The following is a 15,530-nucleotide window of genomic DNA, read 5'->3' on the forward strand; positions in this document are numbered from 1 at the left end:
CAGCAGCGTTGTCATAAAGCCCTCCATCTTGCTAGCTGTCCTGTCACTCTGCTCCTACACCCCCATCCCCCGTACAGTCATGTACAACACACACACACACACTACCCCCTTCTTCTACCCCCCCCCCCCACTCCCCCCTTGCCTCTCTCCCTCCCACTCTCCTGAGCCTCCGTGGATTACATGATCCACAAATGCTCTTTAATCTTGCAATAGTACTTCTAATTTAAAGAAAACGGATCTCCAGCCCCTGGATCTGGAACGCCAGGGAACACCTATGGCACATTCTTTAAAAAAAAATAATCAACAAATCAGTTTTACCGAGGGACGGTGTATTTAAAATGTTTTTGTTTATTGGTAGAAGGATATATATATATATATATATATATATATATATATATATATATATACAGGGGAGTTGCTAGGTCTGGAAAAGACCCGGGGCTAAGCTGATATCAGAACTGTTGGGACTGGGGGCTAGCTAGTCTTTTGGCTGTAGCTCCTGAGATTCTATCCGGGGCTACAACCAAAAGATCAGGGGCTATAGCCCCCTTAGCCCCCCCTAGCAACGCCCCTGTATATATATATATATATATATATATAATTAGACCTCGTCGTAACCCTTGTAGTGTGAAACACGTGTGCCAGCATTCTAAAGCTTTGGTTGCAATGCCAACCCAGAAGAGTGCCGCTTTCTTTCTGTTGCACTGCATGGTTAGTATAAATATTGTTTCGCGCAGGTGTATCGTGGCAGACACCCTTGGCTCGAGTGGAGGGTGTGCTGAGAGTCCAGGCGTCCACTTGTTCTCAGTGTCTACCTTTCCATATTTAATGTTCTTTGTGTATGACAGTCCCCAAGGCCTGCGGCTGCATCTTTGGAGGCGCAGACTGCACCTGCTTCTCTTGAAGTCACTGCCTCGTCTTTTCCAATTGAACCCCAGACTCTGCAGCTCTTGTGCCCAGGTACCCTCTGGTGGCAAATGCCATCCGTCTGCCCCCAGCAGAAGTGACGCCTTTACTGGACGGAGTGTAGCAGTCTGCCATGTCCTTATGCCAGGGCGGTGGTGATGCTCGTTAGCACCACCTGCTCTGTGCCTTGGTAGGCGCTGCCCAGCTTGCAGTGGGTGCTGAGGATCTTATGGCTGGTGCTGCGGGTGCTTTGCCTGCTCAGCACCGCCAGGGAGCTGAAGCAGCAGGAGAAGGCGGCCTTGAACTGCTGCCGGAACTTCCCTGCAGAAAGAAGAAAGGAAAGTGCATAAGAGTGAGGCCCGGGGCACAGCAGAGGGCATTGGCAAGTGTTCCAGGGTAGGGGTCTATGAATCATGCAGAGTGGCCAACTGGATCTCAGTAGCATCAGAGCTTGAAACCTAGGGGGAAAAGGGAAGGAGGGGAAGGGCAACAACTCGGACCCACTAAACTATAACTTTCAGATGCACCCAAACGCACTGCATTAAGAACCACTAAGGCCCTGTGAGAAGGAAGCCCTGCCTGCCGTGTGTGTGATTGCGTGCACTGCTTGGTGCTGTGCTGTGCTTTGCTTAGCCCTGCGGGGGCCTGAGGTAAGCTGGTTCTGTGTTACTTTATTTAACCAGAGATGTACACCTTTATTTAAGTATTTAGTAACTTCTTCCCTACTGGGGATTTGAACCCGAGTAATGTGGTAACCCTCGAGTGGCACGCCACGCTGAGCTACCTTGCAGGTGCTGGATTGCATTGTTCCTTTGTATAGACTGCCTGGGACATAACACTCATTATCAAGCAGTCCCAAAGATATGTGCCATCTGCCATGGATTGCCACAGCTGCAGTGTCTGTACAGGTAATGGGCAGGGGTGCGTGGCTATTGGCCATGGCCCTTAAGAGGTAGGAATAGTGGGTGATTGGAAGGGTAAGGCTGCTTAAACCTGCATGCCGTGGTGGACAATGATTGACTAATGGTTGGTATTTAAATGCTGCATTTTCTTTCTTTGTGTTCTCGTCCATCTTAATAATACTGCTGTAAACTGTTCTGCTGTAGCTTAGAACCCGAAAGGAAGGCAGGGAATGTTTATAAGGGATCGGAGGTCTGTGATCTGGTTTGAGCAGTTGGAGAAGGCGAGCTGGCATGGGGAGGCTCTGCCGGGGCTCTGGCATAAGGCCAAAGAGTGAATGGTAGATGCCACAAAAACGATTGGGAGGCCAGAATGCAAAGGTGAGTTGGTATCATTTTTAGGCATGATACAACTTTACCAGAAATTCGTCAAACGTTTTGCAGATAAAGTGACTGGAATGAGACAATTACTTAAGAAGGGAGCGCAATGTATCTGGAGTGATTTATGTGAACAGGAATTTTTTGGACTGAAGGAGGAAATCGACTTGGCTCAGTCCCGAAGAGTTTTGACACATGGAGAAGTGTGATTATGGTGGACGCTGGTGATACTGGTGTGGGAGCTGTTTTATCACAGATTACGGAATATGGTGTAGAGGAGATTATGGCTCATGTGTCTAGAATGTTAAGAGGGCCTTTGAGAAATGACTCTGTACTGGAAAAAGAGGCTTTGGCATACCATTGGGCTTTTGCAGTTTTGTGTGGGGAATGGAGTTTGTTATACGGACCGACCATAAGCCTCTTAAGTGCATTTGTGGATCCAAGGGCTTGAGTAAAGTGTCTAGGCGTGTGGTGAGCTGGGTGGCAAGGTTGCAAAGTCCTAGGTTCTGTGTGGAGGTTCTACCGGGGCGTGGCAATGTATTGGCTGATCGTTTATCAAGGCTGGGAGGCCAGGGGGAAGAGAAATGTAGAGGAAAGTCCATTTCTGACATGGTTTTGTAAACCACAATGGTATTGTGAATACGTAGGAGTGGTTGGAGGCTGCAAACAATGACTAGGTGTTAGTGCATGTCAAAGGATATGTTGAATTGGGGTGCCCGAACAAAGGAGTATTGATCCAATGTAAAAAGCCTCTCTGTGAGGTGCGCATTGAGTTCTGTTCGGTGGATGGTTTGTTGTACCGTTGGGCGTGTTGGCCTTACAGAAGAAGATTGTGGATTTAGTGCATGAGGGACATGTAGGAGTGTCGCACACAAAGGCAATTCTCAGAGGTGAGTATTGGTGTCCTGGTTTTGACCGAGATATGCAAAGGAGGCTGGCTGATTGTGTGGAATGTGGTACACCGGGTAAAGGAGAGGTAGCTAGAATGCAACCTTTTGTGGAAGTCGATGTCCTGTGTAAGGTTTGGGATGACCTTGCCATGGACATCCTACGTCGACTAGAAATGGGAAGTGGTGGTGGAAAATTCATTATAGTAATGATTGATTTGTTGTCTTGGTGGACTGAGTATAGAATTGTAATGGAGACAGTGGTGAAACAGTGGTTACATGTGTACAGGAGGTGTTCGCGAGAGAAGGGGTACCTAGTAGCATTCTTACTGATAATGGGACACAGTGCACTGATGTTTGTGTTCGAGTAATTGAAGAAGTGTGTAATAAAACATAAGCCAGCATTATACCACCCAGAGTGCAATGGCATGGTAGAGAGAACTGATCGATATATCATAGATGGCAGGTGCATGTGGCAAGAATAGAAGAGTGGTGGTGCAGGAGAGACAGAATGCATTGCGGATGTCACTGCATGCTGTTACAGGAGTAACCCGTTTGATGTAATAAGAGGCCGAAAGACTAATACGAAGGTGATACCGCCTTGGTTGGAAAGGGTGAGAGAAACAGATTGTGTGTTGGAAGAATTGAGAGGCAATTAAGAAAGGATCAAGTGAATTGGGTGTTGAAGGAGTAGAGAGGGAAGAAGGAATTGTTTGTTCAGTGTGGAGATGGGGTGAGGATAAAGAAAGGAGTGGGAAGAAGAAAGGGAGTGGGGGGGGTCTGTTGTACTCAGACCCAGTGCAGATTGTGGGAGTGATGTGCTTTGAGAGTGAGAGGAGGACAGGTGTGGAATAAGAGTAGGATTGTAATGGCAAGGAGAGTGTGTTGAATAAAGGAGAGGAGATGGGTTATGGTGTAGCTTAGAACATGGCAGATAGGCCTGGGATGTGCATGTGGGATTGGGGATCTGGTTTGAGCAGTTGGAGGAGGAGAGCTGGTGTGAGGAGGCTGTGCTGGGGTTGCAATGTGTATTCTTTAACAGGTAATGAAGCTTACCCTCTGGTGTTGGTTGTGCTTCATATCATAAACCCAGCAATGTGGGGTGCAGTGGAGAAAAGGAAGGTATGACTTTTGCATTGTGGGGTTGAATATGGTGTCTCTTGGGAGTGGGGTGACGGGGCGGCTGATGCAGGATTGGAAGGGGGCAGGGCAGGGGAACATAGTACACTTCGACCACTGTGACTTAGATGGTTGCTTCTGAGTTGTAGGTACCATTTTCTCGGTTAATTGGGACTTGCAACGCTATATTGCTTTTTGAAGATGTTGCAGTATTAAAGTCCTGGACAGAAAATGCCTCGACCCGGGGAATGGAATGCCTCGAGGATTAGTGCATGGAGAAGGGGTTGATAATTAATGTTGGCCAGGAATCACAAATTGCTGCAATGTATCAAGAGTGGCAGGCAAGGAGCTAGAGAGAGTCCCCCATTTTGGCTTTTCTGGAGCTAGACGCGCGACCACATGTTGGTGGGTCGATCAGATGCAGAAGCACTTCCTTACTCTGTGTTAGGAAAGATTTCCTAATTGTGGGTAATTTTCCTACCATGTGGCAACCCCTAAAAATGTTGCTGTTGTTTTCACCAGGATCTAGACTTTGCCAGAGAAGTGCAGCCTTCTGCCGCACTCCTCTGGGCTTTCGCTCCATTCTTACAGGGGCACTGACATGCCCTTAAGACAGTCAGTACCGGGAAACGTTGTTTTCCGTAGTTTCTTTATCATGTTGCAGCTTTCGCGCAACATGGCACAAGAGGGCACTGTAAGCTAAGTTACTGCTCTCTTTGGGTCTCTAGTCTGCTACAGGCCCTAGATACTCTCTTGGGATTGTTAACGAATGGTGCAAGTGAATCACGGACGGGACTGGTGGCAGCGATCGTTTCTTTGTGTTTTTGAGCTCCTTTTGGCGTTTTAAGCGCGTTTCTCGCACTTAGCCCAAAATGGTGGCCTGGCTCCCAAAATGGCCAGACCACGAGGCTCGTTGTCCTGTCCGCTGACAGTCTTGCCCCCTTCACCTTCCCCAGGTCGAGCCGACCCGGGGCCTTCCTTATTTGGGCATGTACTTTCCCGCGAAACACAGATGCTTTCGCGGGCTTCTACAGGCCTTGTGTGTGCCTCCAGGATGTGGGCTGGGATCTCTGGTCCCAATACACATCCTGGGTGCCAGAGAGTCTAGGGTGGTGTGAATGCCTGGGACCTCCGTGGTCCGTGATAGGTCCACATATGCTGTGAGTGTTTTGTGAGCAGATCTCCCATTGGGTCCCCTCCGTTTTGGCGCAAAGGGAACCGTGGATAAGAGGGGGCTGGAAACACCACTACCATGTCGATCTCCTGAGTTCTCACGAACAAAGGAATACAGGAGCCAACTATCCTGCAACCACAAGGCTGAACCGAGGAATCGCTGGTGACCCGCTGAAGGACTGCTCCTCTGCACTGATGTCGCTTGGTGAAACCCTTTCTACCTCTGATCAAACGAGAAGGCCTGTACTGGTACTTCGACCCTAAGAATAGTGGGAACAACTATTCTCGGCATCTTCACCATCTCCTGCACATAAGCCTTCGGAAGTGTCTCTGGGCCATCCAGCAGACTGACTAGCCTACCCAGGAGTCTTACTCTGTATCCGCCGTCAGGTTGTGTTGCATTACGAGTCCTTGTCACTCTCACACGATTCGTACACTTGGCATTCCCAGGTCTGAAGTGAGTAGTGTACATTTGGCTGAAATACACACGGCCGCTCCGTTGCCCTGCTGTGGTAACAAACTGTCCGGGTTCACTGCGTTTGGGACGTCCTCAACTCAACTTCTACTGCTGCGGAATCTACACGACGACGAGATGTCCCCTGCTCCTATCTGAACCTGCCAGCACTAAAACTGACGCGGAGAAGCCTGGGTCTGCTTGCATCGGGGACCGGTGAGTAGCATCGCTAGGAACTGGTCGCCCTCCTGCAGGAGCCCATAGCTTTTCCCCACTGTGTCTAACAGCACACCTTTCCGTACTCGCGCTCTGCTTCTGCCCACAGTGGAGGCTGCGCTTGAGTCGCGGAGCTCTGTTCATCTTCATTTGTTCACCGAACTAAACTGCCTGATTCCCTCGAAGAGACTCCCCTTTTTGCCCGTTGGCACCAGCTTGTGCAGGTACTTTTGAGCAGAAGGCTCCACTCTTCGTAGGGCTTGGACTTCCTTTTAGTTAGGTGCCTCTGAAAGCGGACTGGGTCTAATTATTATTCGCACTGCCTGTTTTCCACCCCATCTAGGTGGTCTACACATTTCGTGTATTTGTATATATATTGTATTGGTTTGGTATGTGTTGGTTTACTTGAGTTTTATTGTGATTTCTCGCTACGGTCAATGTTACAAAGGCCTTGTAATAAATGTGTATATATTTTTAATATAACACCTGCTTGGAGTAATTTGTAAGTCTCCTTGCTTTGTGTGCTCATTGCGGGCTTTCAGTCCCCCTCACCCCTCTTGAGACCTAGTCTTGACCGCCGCGATCGCTACCCTGATTGGTCTGGCTTGTCCAGACGTTACCCTGTTCCAAGAAACTAGGCTGGCCTTCCGAACCTCTGCCCCTCCAGGACAGAGGTCAGAAATCCGTCTTAACACTCTGGCCTTGACAGGGGAGGCATCTTGAAGTCCATTGCGTGCTTCGCCTCGAGAGCTTTTAACCCCCGTTGGAGGCATACCGTGCAAAAGTGATATTCAAGTCATTATGCAAGACTGAGCTCTGGGGTCCATGCCCCTGTCGCAAGTTGGTGGAGGATATGTTTTTCAGATCTATGTTGTGCTTGGACCCTGAAACGGCTACACTCCCCCTTACATTGCAATAGAGGAGGTCGCTGGGCTTAAACCAATAACCTATTGGGTAACTCTTTGGTTGAACCTACATGTAAAGGTTCATCGGAATGGAGCTCTGCCGGGTGATTATCGTCGTCCCTGGTTTAGGCACCAGGGCAGTGAGCACACGGGGCGTTCAACCTTCGCTATAGGCCTTTACTGTAAGCTGTAGTAGATGTGGCCAAGCATCGACTACGATCGAGGTGGTCCAAAACCAACGGCAGATATAGAAGTGTGTGTCCGGGCACAGTAACTTCTTCAGACGGACTTTGCTGGACATTGTCCGCGGTGTGAACACTCGGAAGCCTCGATTTCTGGAATAGTCTACACGCTTCTTGAACTTGGTCCTCCCATAGGAGCTAATTAGCTAGAGTGCTTTCCTTACCCAAACTTGATTTTAACCTAGAGAGCACCCTCATTTCTTGTTTAGAGAACTCCCATGGTCCAGTAGGAAGGAGTGTACCTCACCTTTCTATCCCAGAAGCCGGGGAAGAGGAATCACCGGGCCCAAGGCAGGTAGTGTCCAGAAAAGGAAGGGAAGATATTGAAACCAGGTGTTGTTATACAAATGTATAGAGTGTACAAACGCCCGAAGGCACCCTGGCGCTAAAAAAGTGAACTGAGAAGCCTGGGTAGAGGTTTCTGGGTCCAGGCCTTTTGTTCTTCTATGGTTGCAACAGGATGGGTAAAGGTTTCTGACATCCAGGCCTTTTGCTCCTCTATGATTGTACCAGGATGGCTAGAGATTTCCGGCGTCCAGGCCTTTTGTTACTCTATGGTTGTGACAAGATGGGTAGAGATTTCCGACGTACAGACCTTTTTGTTCCTCTATGGTTGTGACAGGATGGGTAGAGGTTTCTGGGTCCAGGCCTTTTGTCCCTTTATGGTTGTGACGGGATGGGTAGAACTTTCCGGCGTCTGGTTGTGACAGGATGGGTAGAGATATCCGGCGTCCAGGCCTGTTGATACTCTATAGTTATGATAGGATGGGTAGAGATTTCCAGCATCCAGGCCTGTTGTTCCTCGATGTTTGTGACAGGATGGGTAGAGGTTTCTGGCAGGCAGGCCTTATGTTCCTCTATGGTTGTGACAAGATGGTTAGAGATTTCCGGCATCCTGGCCTTTTGTTCCTCTATGGTTGTGAAAGGATGGGTAGAGGGTTTTGGCATCCAGGCCGGTTGTTCTCTATGGTTGTGACAGGATGGGTAGAGGTTTCTGGCATCCAGGCCTTTGGTTCCTCTATGGTTGTGACAAGATGGGTAGAGGTTTCTGGCATCAAGGCCTTTTATTCCTCTATGGTTGTGACAGGATGGGTAGAGATTTCCGGCGTCCAGGTATGTTGTTCCTCTATGGTTGTGACAAGATGGGTAGAGGTTTCTGGCATCCAGGCCTTTTGTTCCTCTATGGTTGTGACAGGATGGGTAGAGAGAGCCGGCGTCCAGGCCTGTTGTTCCTCTATGGTTGTGAGAAGATGGGTAGAGGTTTCTGGCATCCAGGCCTTTTGTTCTTCTATGGTTGTGGCAGGATGGCTAGAGATTTCTGGCATCCAGGCCTGTTGTTCCACTATGGTTGTGACGGGATGGGTAGAGGTTTCTCGAATCCAGGCCTTTTGTTCTTTTGTGGTTCTAACAGGATGGGTAGCGAGTTCCGACATCCAGGCCTTTTGTTCCTCTATGGTTGTGACAGGATGGGTAGAGGTTTATGGCATCGAGGCCTTTTGATCCTCTCTGGTTTTGACAGGATTTGTAGAGCTTTCCGGTGTCTGGTTGTGACAGGATGGGTAGATATTTCCAGCGTCCCGGCTTATTGTTCCCCTGTTTGTGACAGGATGGGTAGAGATATCTGGCATCCAGGCCGGTTGTTCTCTATGGTTGTGACAGGATGGGTAGAGGTTTCTGGCATCCAGGCCTTTGGTTCCTTTATGGTTGTGACAGGATGGGTAGAGGTTTCTGTCACCCAGAACTTTTGTCCCTCTATGGTTGTGACAGGATGGGTAGAGGTTTATGGCATCCAGGCCTTTTGTTCCTCTATGGTTGTGACAAGATGGGTAGAGGTTTCTGGCATCGAGGCCTTTTGTTCCTCTATGGTTGTGACGGGATGGTTAGACGTTTCTGGGTCTAGGCCTTTTATCCCTCTATGGTTGTGACAGGATGGGTAGAGGTTTCTGGGTCCAGGCCTTTTGTCCCTCTATGGTTGTGACCGGATGGGTAGAGGTTTCTGACGTCCAGGCCTTTTGTTCCTCTATGGTTGTGACGGGATGGTTAGAGCTTTCCGGCGTCTGGTTGTGACAGGATGGGTAGAGATTTCCGGCGTCCAGGCCTGTTGTTCCTCTATGGTTGTGCCAGGATGGCTAGAGATTTCTGGGTCCAGGTCTTTGTTCCTCTATGGTGGTGACAGGATGGGTAGAGATTTCCGGCGTCCAGGCATGGTGTTCCTCTGTGGTTGTGCCAGGATGGCTAGAGATTTCTGGGTCCAGGTCTTTGTTCCTCTATGGTTGTGACAGGATGGGTAGAGGTTTCTGGCATCCAGGCCTTTGGTTCCTTTATGGTTGTGCCAGGATGGGTAGAGGTTTCTGGTGTCCAGGCCATTTATCCCTCTATGGTTGTGACAGGATGGGTAGAGAGAGCCGGCGTCCAGGCCTGTTGTTCCTCTATGGTTGTGACAGGATGGGTTAGGTTTCTGGGTCCAGGTCTTTTGTCCCTCTATGGTTGTGCCAGGTTGGGTAGAGGTTTCTGGCATCTAGGCCTTTTGTTCCTCTATGGTTGTGACAGGATGTGTAGAGGTTTATGGCATCGAGGCCTTTTGATACTCTGGTTGTGCCAGGATGGGTAGAGATTTCCGACATCCAGGCCTTTGTTCTTCTATGGTTGTGACAGGATGGGTAGAGATTTCCGACATCCAGGCCTTTTGTTCCTCTATGGTTGTGACAGGATTGGTAGAGATTTCCGGGGACCAGGCCTGTTGTTCCTCTATGGTTGTGACAGGATGGGGTAGAGGTTTCTGGCATCCAGGCCTTTTGGTCCTCTATGGTTGTGCCAGGATGGGTAGAGATTTCTGGCCTCCAGGCCTTTTGTTCCTCTATGGGCGACCAGGCCTTTTGTTCCTCTATGGTTGTGAGAGGATGGGTAGAGGTTTCTGGGTCCAGGCCTTTATCCCTCTATGGTTGTGACAGGATGGGTAGAGATTTCCAGCGTCCAGTCCTTTTGGTCTTCTATGGTTGTGACTGGAGAGGTAGAGGTTTCTGGCTACCAGGCCTTTTGTCCCTGTACAATTGTGCCATGATGGGTAGAGATTGATGGCATCCAAGCCCTTTGTTCCTCTATGGCTTTGACCATATGGGTTGAGGTTTCTTGGTCCAGGCCTGTTGTTCCTCTACGGTTGTGACAGGATGAGTAGAGATTTCTGGCATCCAGGCCTTTTGTTCCTCTATGGTTGTGACAGGCAGGGTAGAGGTTTCTGGGTCCAAGCCTTTTATCCCTCTATGGTTGTGACAGGATGAATAGTTTTCTGGCATCCAGCCCTTGTGTCCCTCTATGGTTGTGACCGAATGGGTAGAGATTACCAGCGTCCAGGCCTTTTGTTCCTCTATGGTTGTGACAGGAGAGGTAGAGGTTTCTGGCAGGAAGGCCTTTTGTCCCTGTACAGTTGTGCCATGATGGGTAGAGATTTCTGGCATCCAGACCTGGTGTTCCTCTATGGTTGTGACCGGATGGGTAGAGGTTTCTGGGTCCAGGCCTGTTGTTCCTCTATGGTTGTGACAGGATGGGTAGAGGTTTCTGGCAGGCAGGCCTTTTGTTCCTCTATGGTTGTGACAGGGGGGTAGAGGTTTCTGGGTCCAGGTCTTTTGTCCCTCTATGGTTGTGACTGGGGGGTAGAGGTTTCTGGGTCCAGGTCTTTTGTCCCTCTGTGGTTGTAACAGGGGGGTAGAGGTTTCTGGGTCCCGGTCTTTTGCCCCTCTATGGTTGTGACAGGGTTGGTTGGAGGTTTCTGGCTTTCTGGGTTTTATGCAGCTGGTTTTCATGAGGGGTGCAGTGCATTCGGCCAGGGATTGTGGTGGTCTTTGATATTGGCTAATATGTGTCTCTTTGAAAGGGGGCAATGATCTCCATACTTCTGGTTTAAGTTGTTCATTTTAGGGGTGCACAGATGGCTATAGTGGTCTGCGCTGGAACCCCAGGGCATGGACCCTCTATGGATCATCATTTCTCTAATACTAAAGCAAGGTTTGTTTCGGTTGTTAGGGTGGGCTTGCAGACCAATGCCTCATTAGATCATGGCTTGTGTAGAGTCTGTGCCGGCCACACTGTTCGGTCTCTAATACTATTGGACAGCTCGACCCACTTTACACCCTGAAAGCAGCGTGTTTAGCTAGACCCCTATTCCATTACGTACGTTCTTGGCAGCGTTCCCATCATCTTGGGAAGAGAACATTTTGGCAATTAATGCAAGTAAAGCCAAAGCTATGACAGTTAGGCACCCCTAAGATTCAGGTATGTGTGTAGCAGGGAGTGGCTTAGCATTGTAGCTTGTGGACCGCTCTCATCTGGTCACAGCTTTCTTATCATATATGTGTTGGCGTCGCCAGATTATTATTAGCAAAGCATAAGGGGTATAATTCTCAAATGTAACAGGAAATCCAGGAGCGACACAGCCCCCAGGTGACAGACCCCTATGTGATGAAAGCCTTGCCAGCAGTTTACATGTGGGTCCATGTACACTGTAAACAGCTGCAAAAGGAATAGCACTATTTCTAAGGAGCTGTTCCTTCTTCAAGCTTCTGCCCCCTCAGTTCCACTTGGGGTTTTGGTGCTGTGAGGGAGCGTGCTACATTTGACCCCATAGTAATTTGGTGTAGACCACGTACCGCAGATCTACAGGATATGCTTAGTCGAATTTTCCGGAATGTCTGGCAGCGCTTCTCTGCTTGGGGTGTTTTTAGCATGAAATATCTGAAGCTCTGCCCTTGTGGCTCCTCGCCCTCCCTGTGCTTCCTCTCGCTTCCTCTCACTTCTCTCTTCTTTCTCCGATTGCATGGCATTCTCTTCCCCCGAACATCCGTGAAACAGTCAACATGGAATTTATTTCCAAACCAAACTAAAACCTGCCTCCTCGCCTCCCAGTTACCCTCTTAACCACCCTCTCTTCTGCCCGCTAGATAACATTTTCCCCTCCTATCTAACCTGCCTCTCACCTCCTCTGCCTCCACTTTAGCACTTCATCTATCATGGAGCCACCCCGAGCACAGCTGGCCCTACCGCCCATCAGCACTGTTCCTTGTCCTTAATCTATGTATGTCCCCTTATGTATTCTCCCTGGTGACTGTTCCATTTACTCCCTTAAGTTCATCCCATTGTAAGAAGCTCACTGCTTCCTGTCAAATCTGATTTATACGTACTTTTGTGATCAAAAGAGCTTTGTTCCTCCTGTATATAAATAAATAAACCAAATACAGAGCATGGAAAATTGGTTACGAATGTATTTATTGATCACAAAAGAATTTTTAATAATCACCAAATGCAAGCAGAGAGATAAAGAGACTGTAGTCTCGTTATCTCTCTGCATTTGTTTTGCTCCTATGAGATTCGAGTGTGTATATACAGATCTACATGGCATCCTCTACCCTGGCACAACATTTGCCATTTATAGGTTTTTGAATTGTTTTTTTAATATCAAAGAGAATGTGTGTATTGATTTTTGTGACAATATGCATATATATTTTTTATGAACAAATGTCTGGTGATTTTTAAAAACTCTTTTGTGATCAATAAATTCGTTTTCAACGACTATGTGGTCTAATGATGAGACGGTTCAAGCAGAGGCTGTGATTCAGCAATGTTGTTTATGCAAATGTGAGATTGTGTAGAAACAGCAACTATCCTATATTCTGTCAGCATAGAAAGGGGTAACCAATTTCCCGTGCTCTGTATTTGGTTCAATTGAAATCTCCCTTTTGAGAATTGGTCCCCGGTAACAAAAAAATAGGGAGAATACCTAATTTAGGTCTAATATAAATAAATAAATACTTGACTCTGATCACTTACGATTACGTTTTTCTACTATCTCCAGAGTGAAGTCCCACGGAAAGACGCTCCTGGATAAACAGGGTTAGAAGTATGTGCTGGAGTTACTTGTCAAGTGAGTTGTGCCCTGGCAAAGAACTGTCTGTACATAACATGCAGCCCTCAGTATACTATGTGTATATCTGAGAGTTATATCATGTGCACTGCAGGGAGGCGGGCACACAAGCTACGGCCCTAGAGGGCACCTAACCAGGGATTGTGATATCTTATGTGGGGAAAATGTGAACCCCTTGCTATTTTATTCATTTATGGTCCCTCTGGGCCTCATTACAAGTAGGGCGGTAAGGTAACAACGGTGTGGTGTCAGTAATGCTACTGCCACTGTTGCTACCATACTGCTATACTACGAGCTGTGCTCACGGATGCCTTCCAGCCTGGGCAGAGCGGCACCCGCGAGCACAGCAAGTCAGATGCACTGTTGTAAGCGGTGCCGGTACATCCGGCGTCCCCATTCCCATTGAGCCCTATGGGGATGTACCGAGCCCGGCACCCGCGAAAGTCCAAATACCGGGTCCGGTGGGGCCGGAGTACCCCAGTAATTGCCCATTTGCGGGTGCCAGACCCGGTTTAGAGTTTGCAGGTAGCCTTGCCGGTTTTACTGGCAAGGCTACCTCCAACCTCGTAATGAGGCCCTCTGTCCAAAGGTGTTGCTAGGGGGAGGGACTGAGGGGGCTATAGCCCTGGGTTATTTGGTTGTAGCCCCGGATAGAAGCTCAGGAGCTACAACCAAAACACTAGTCAGCCCCGAGTCTCGACATTAGTGTAGCCCCGGATCATTTCCAGACCTAGCAACACCCCTGCCTCTGTCTGAGTTCAACACAATGTGGTACAATTTGGAGTGGATAAATCAATCCTCTGTGTATGGAAGTTATGCTCACATTATATTAAAAATGTATTAATGGTAACAAAGTACCAGGGAAGTCTGAATAGTATTAGAGAGCACTAGGACTCTGCTATCAAGAATCTGAGAAGGGACAGAAATGCAAAAGGAATCTCATGGTCTAACCCCCAAACACTCCTCACAACAGTCCAGTCTGGAATTGAGAATGGCCAAGCATAGCTAGACTCCCAGTTATCCTCCCTTCAAGCTGTATCGCACAGGGAGCAGTTTCTGCAGCGGACCAGGAGCACTCTCTGAATCAGTAAAGGAGGAACCGTTACAGCAGCATGGCTTGCCAAGTGCTGAAGGCAACCCCTGTGACTCGCCCCTGGTTCCCCGAGGATTACAGCGCCCAGTGGCAACTGAGATTGATGCCACTGCATTCCACCAGAAGCAACATGAGTTGCCCACCCCTGATTAGGGTGACCTTACCGCTCAGGAAGTTGTAGATGATGGGATTGGCGGCGCTGTTGGCGTAGACGAGCCAATGGGAGAAGGTGAACCAGGCGTAGACGGATTCTCTGTTGTTGGTGTTCCTAAACATCCCAAACACCCTAGGAGACAAGAGAGCATGGGTCAGTGGATGCCAGTATGCCACTCTGGAGACAAGAGCGCATGGGTCAGTGGATGCCAGTATGCCATCCTAGGAGACAAGAGCGCATGGGTCAGTGGATGCCAGTATGCCATCCTAGGAGACAAGAGAGCATGGGTCAGTGGATGCCAGTATGCCACTCTGGAGACAAGAGCGCATCGGTCAGTGGATGCCAGTATGCCATCCTAGGAGACAAGAGCGCATGGGTCAATGGATGCCAGTATGCCACTCTGGATACAAGAGAGTATGGGTCAGTGGATGCCAGTATGCCATCCTAGGAGACAAGAGCGCATGGGTCAGTGGATGCCAGTATGCCACTCTGGAGACTAGCGCATGGGTCAGTGGATACCAGTATGCCATCCTAGGAGACAAGAGCGCATGGGTCAGTGGATGCCAGTATGCCACTCTGGAGACAAGAGCGCATGGGTCAGTGGATGCCAGTATGCCACTCTGGAGACAAGAGCGCGTGGGTCAGTGGATGCCAGTATGCCATCCTAGGAGACAAGAGCGCATGGGTCAGTGGATGCCAGTATGCCACTCTGGATACAAGAGAGTATGGGTCAGTGGATGCCAGTGTGCCATCCTAGGAGACAAGAGCGCATGGGTCAATGGATGCCAGTATGCCCTCCTAGGAGACAAGAGCGCATGGGTCAGTGGATGCCAGTATGCCACTCTGGATACAAGAGTGCATGGGTCAGTGGATGCCAGTATGCCATCCTAGGAGACAAGAGCGCATGGGTCAGTGGATGCCAGTATGCCACTCTGAATACAAGAGAGTATGGGTCAGTGGATGCCAGTATGCCCTCCTAGGAGACAAGAGCGCTTGGGTCAGTGGATGCCAGTATGCCACTCTGGAGACAAGAGCGCATGGGTCAATGGATGCCAGTATGCCACTCTGGAGACTAGCGCATGGGTCAGTGGATGCCAGTATGCCATCCTAGGAGACAAGAGCGCATGGGTCAGTGGATGCCAGTATGCCACTCTGGAGACAAGAGCGCATGAATCAGTGGATGCCAGTAT

General features: G+C 49.1%; 1 protein-coding gene across 1 annotated transcript in view; it reads right to left on the minus strand.

The window, feature by feature from the left end:
* Nucleotides 1–611: 611 nt before the first annotated feature.
* The window catches only part of HCRTR1 (hypocretin receptor 1), a 185,673-nt gene continuing 170,754 nt past the window's right edge, over nt 612–15,530 (minus strand). Inside the window, exons 7-8 of the mRNA XM_069625247.1 lie at nt 14,351–14,472; nt 612–1,227 (exon numbers count right to left, since the gene is read on the minus strand). Coding sequence (XP_069481348.1) covers nt 1,046–1,227; nt 14,351–14,472 — 304 coding nt within the window. The 3' untranslated portion in view covers nt 612–1,045. The remainder of the gene's footprint in view (nt 1,228–14,350; nt 14,473–15,530) is intronic.

This window comes from Ambystoma mexicanum, chromosome 11 (genome assembly GCF_040938575.1).
Source record: "Ambystoma mexicanum isolate Mex_15411 chromosome 11, UKY_AmexF1_1, whole genome shotgun sequence".
In the NCBI taxonomy this organism is placed as follows: domain Eukaryota; kingdom Metazoa; phylum Chordata; class Amphibia; order Caudata; family Ambystomatidae; genus Ambystoma; species Ambystoma mexicanum.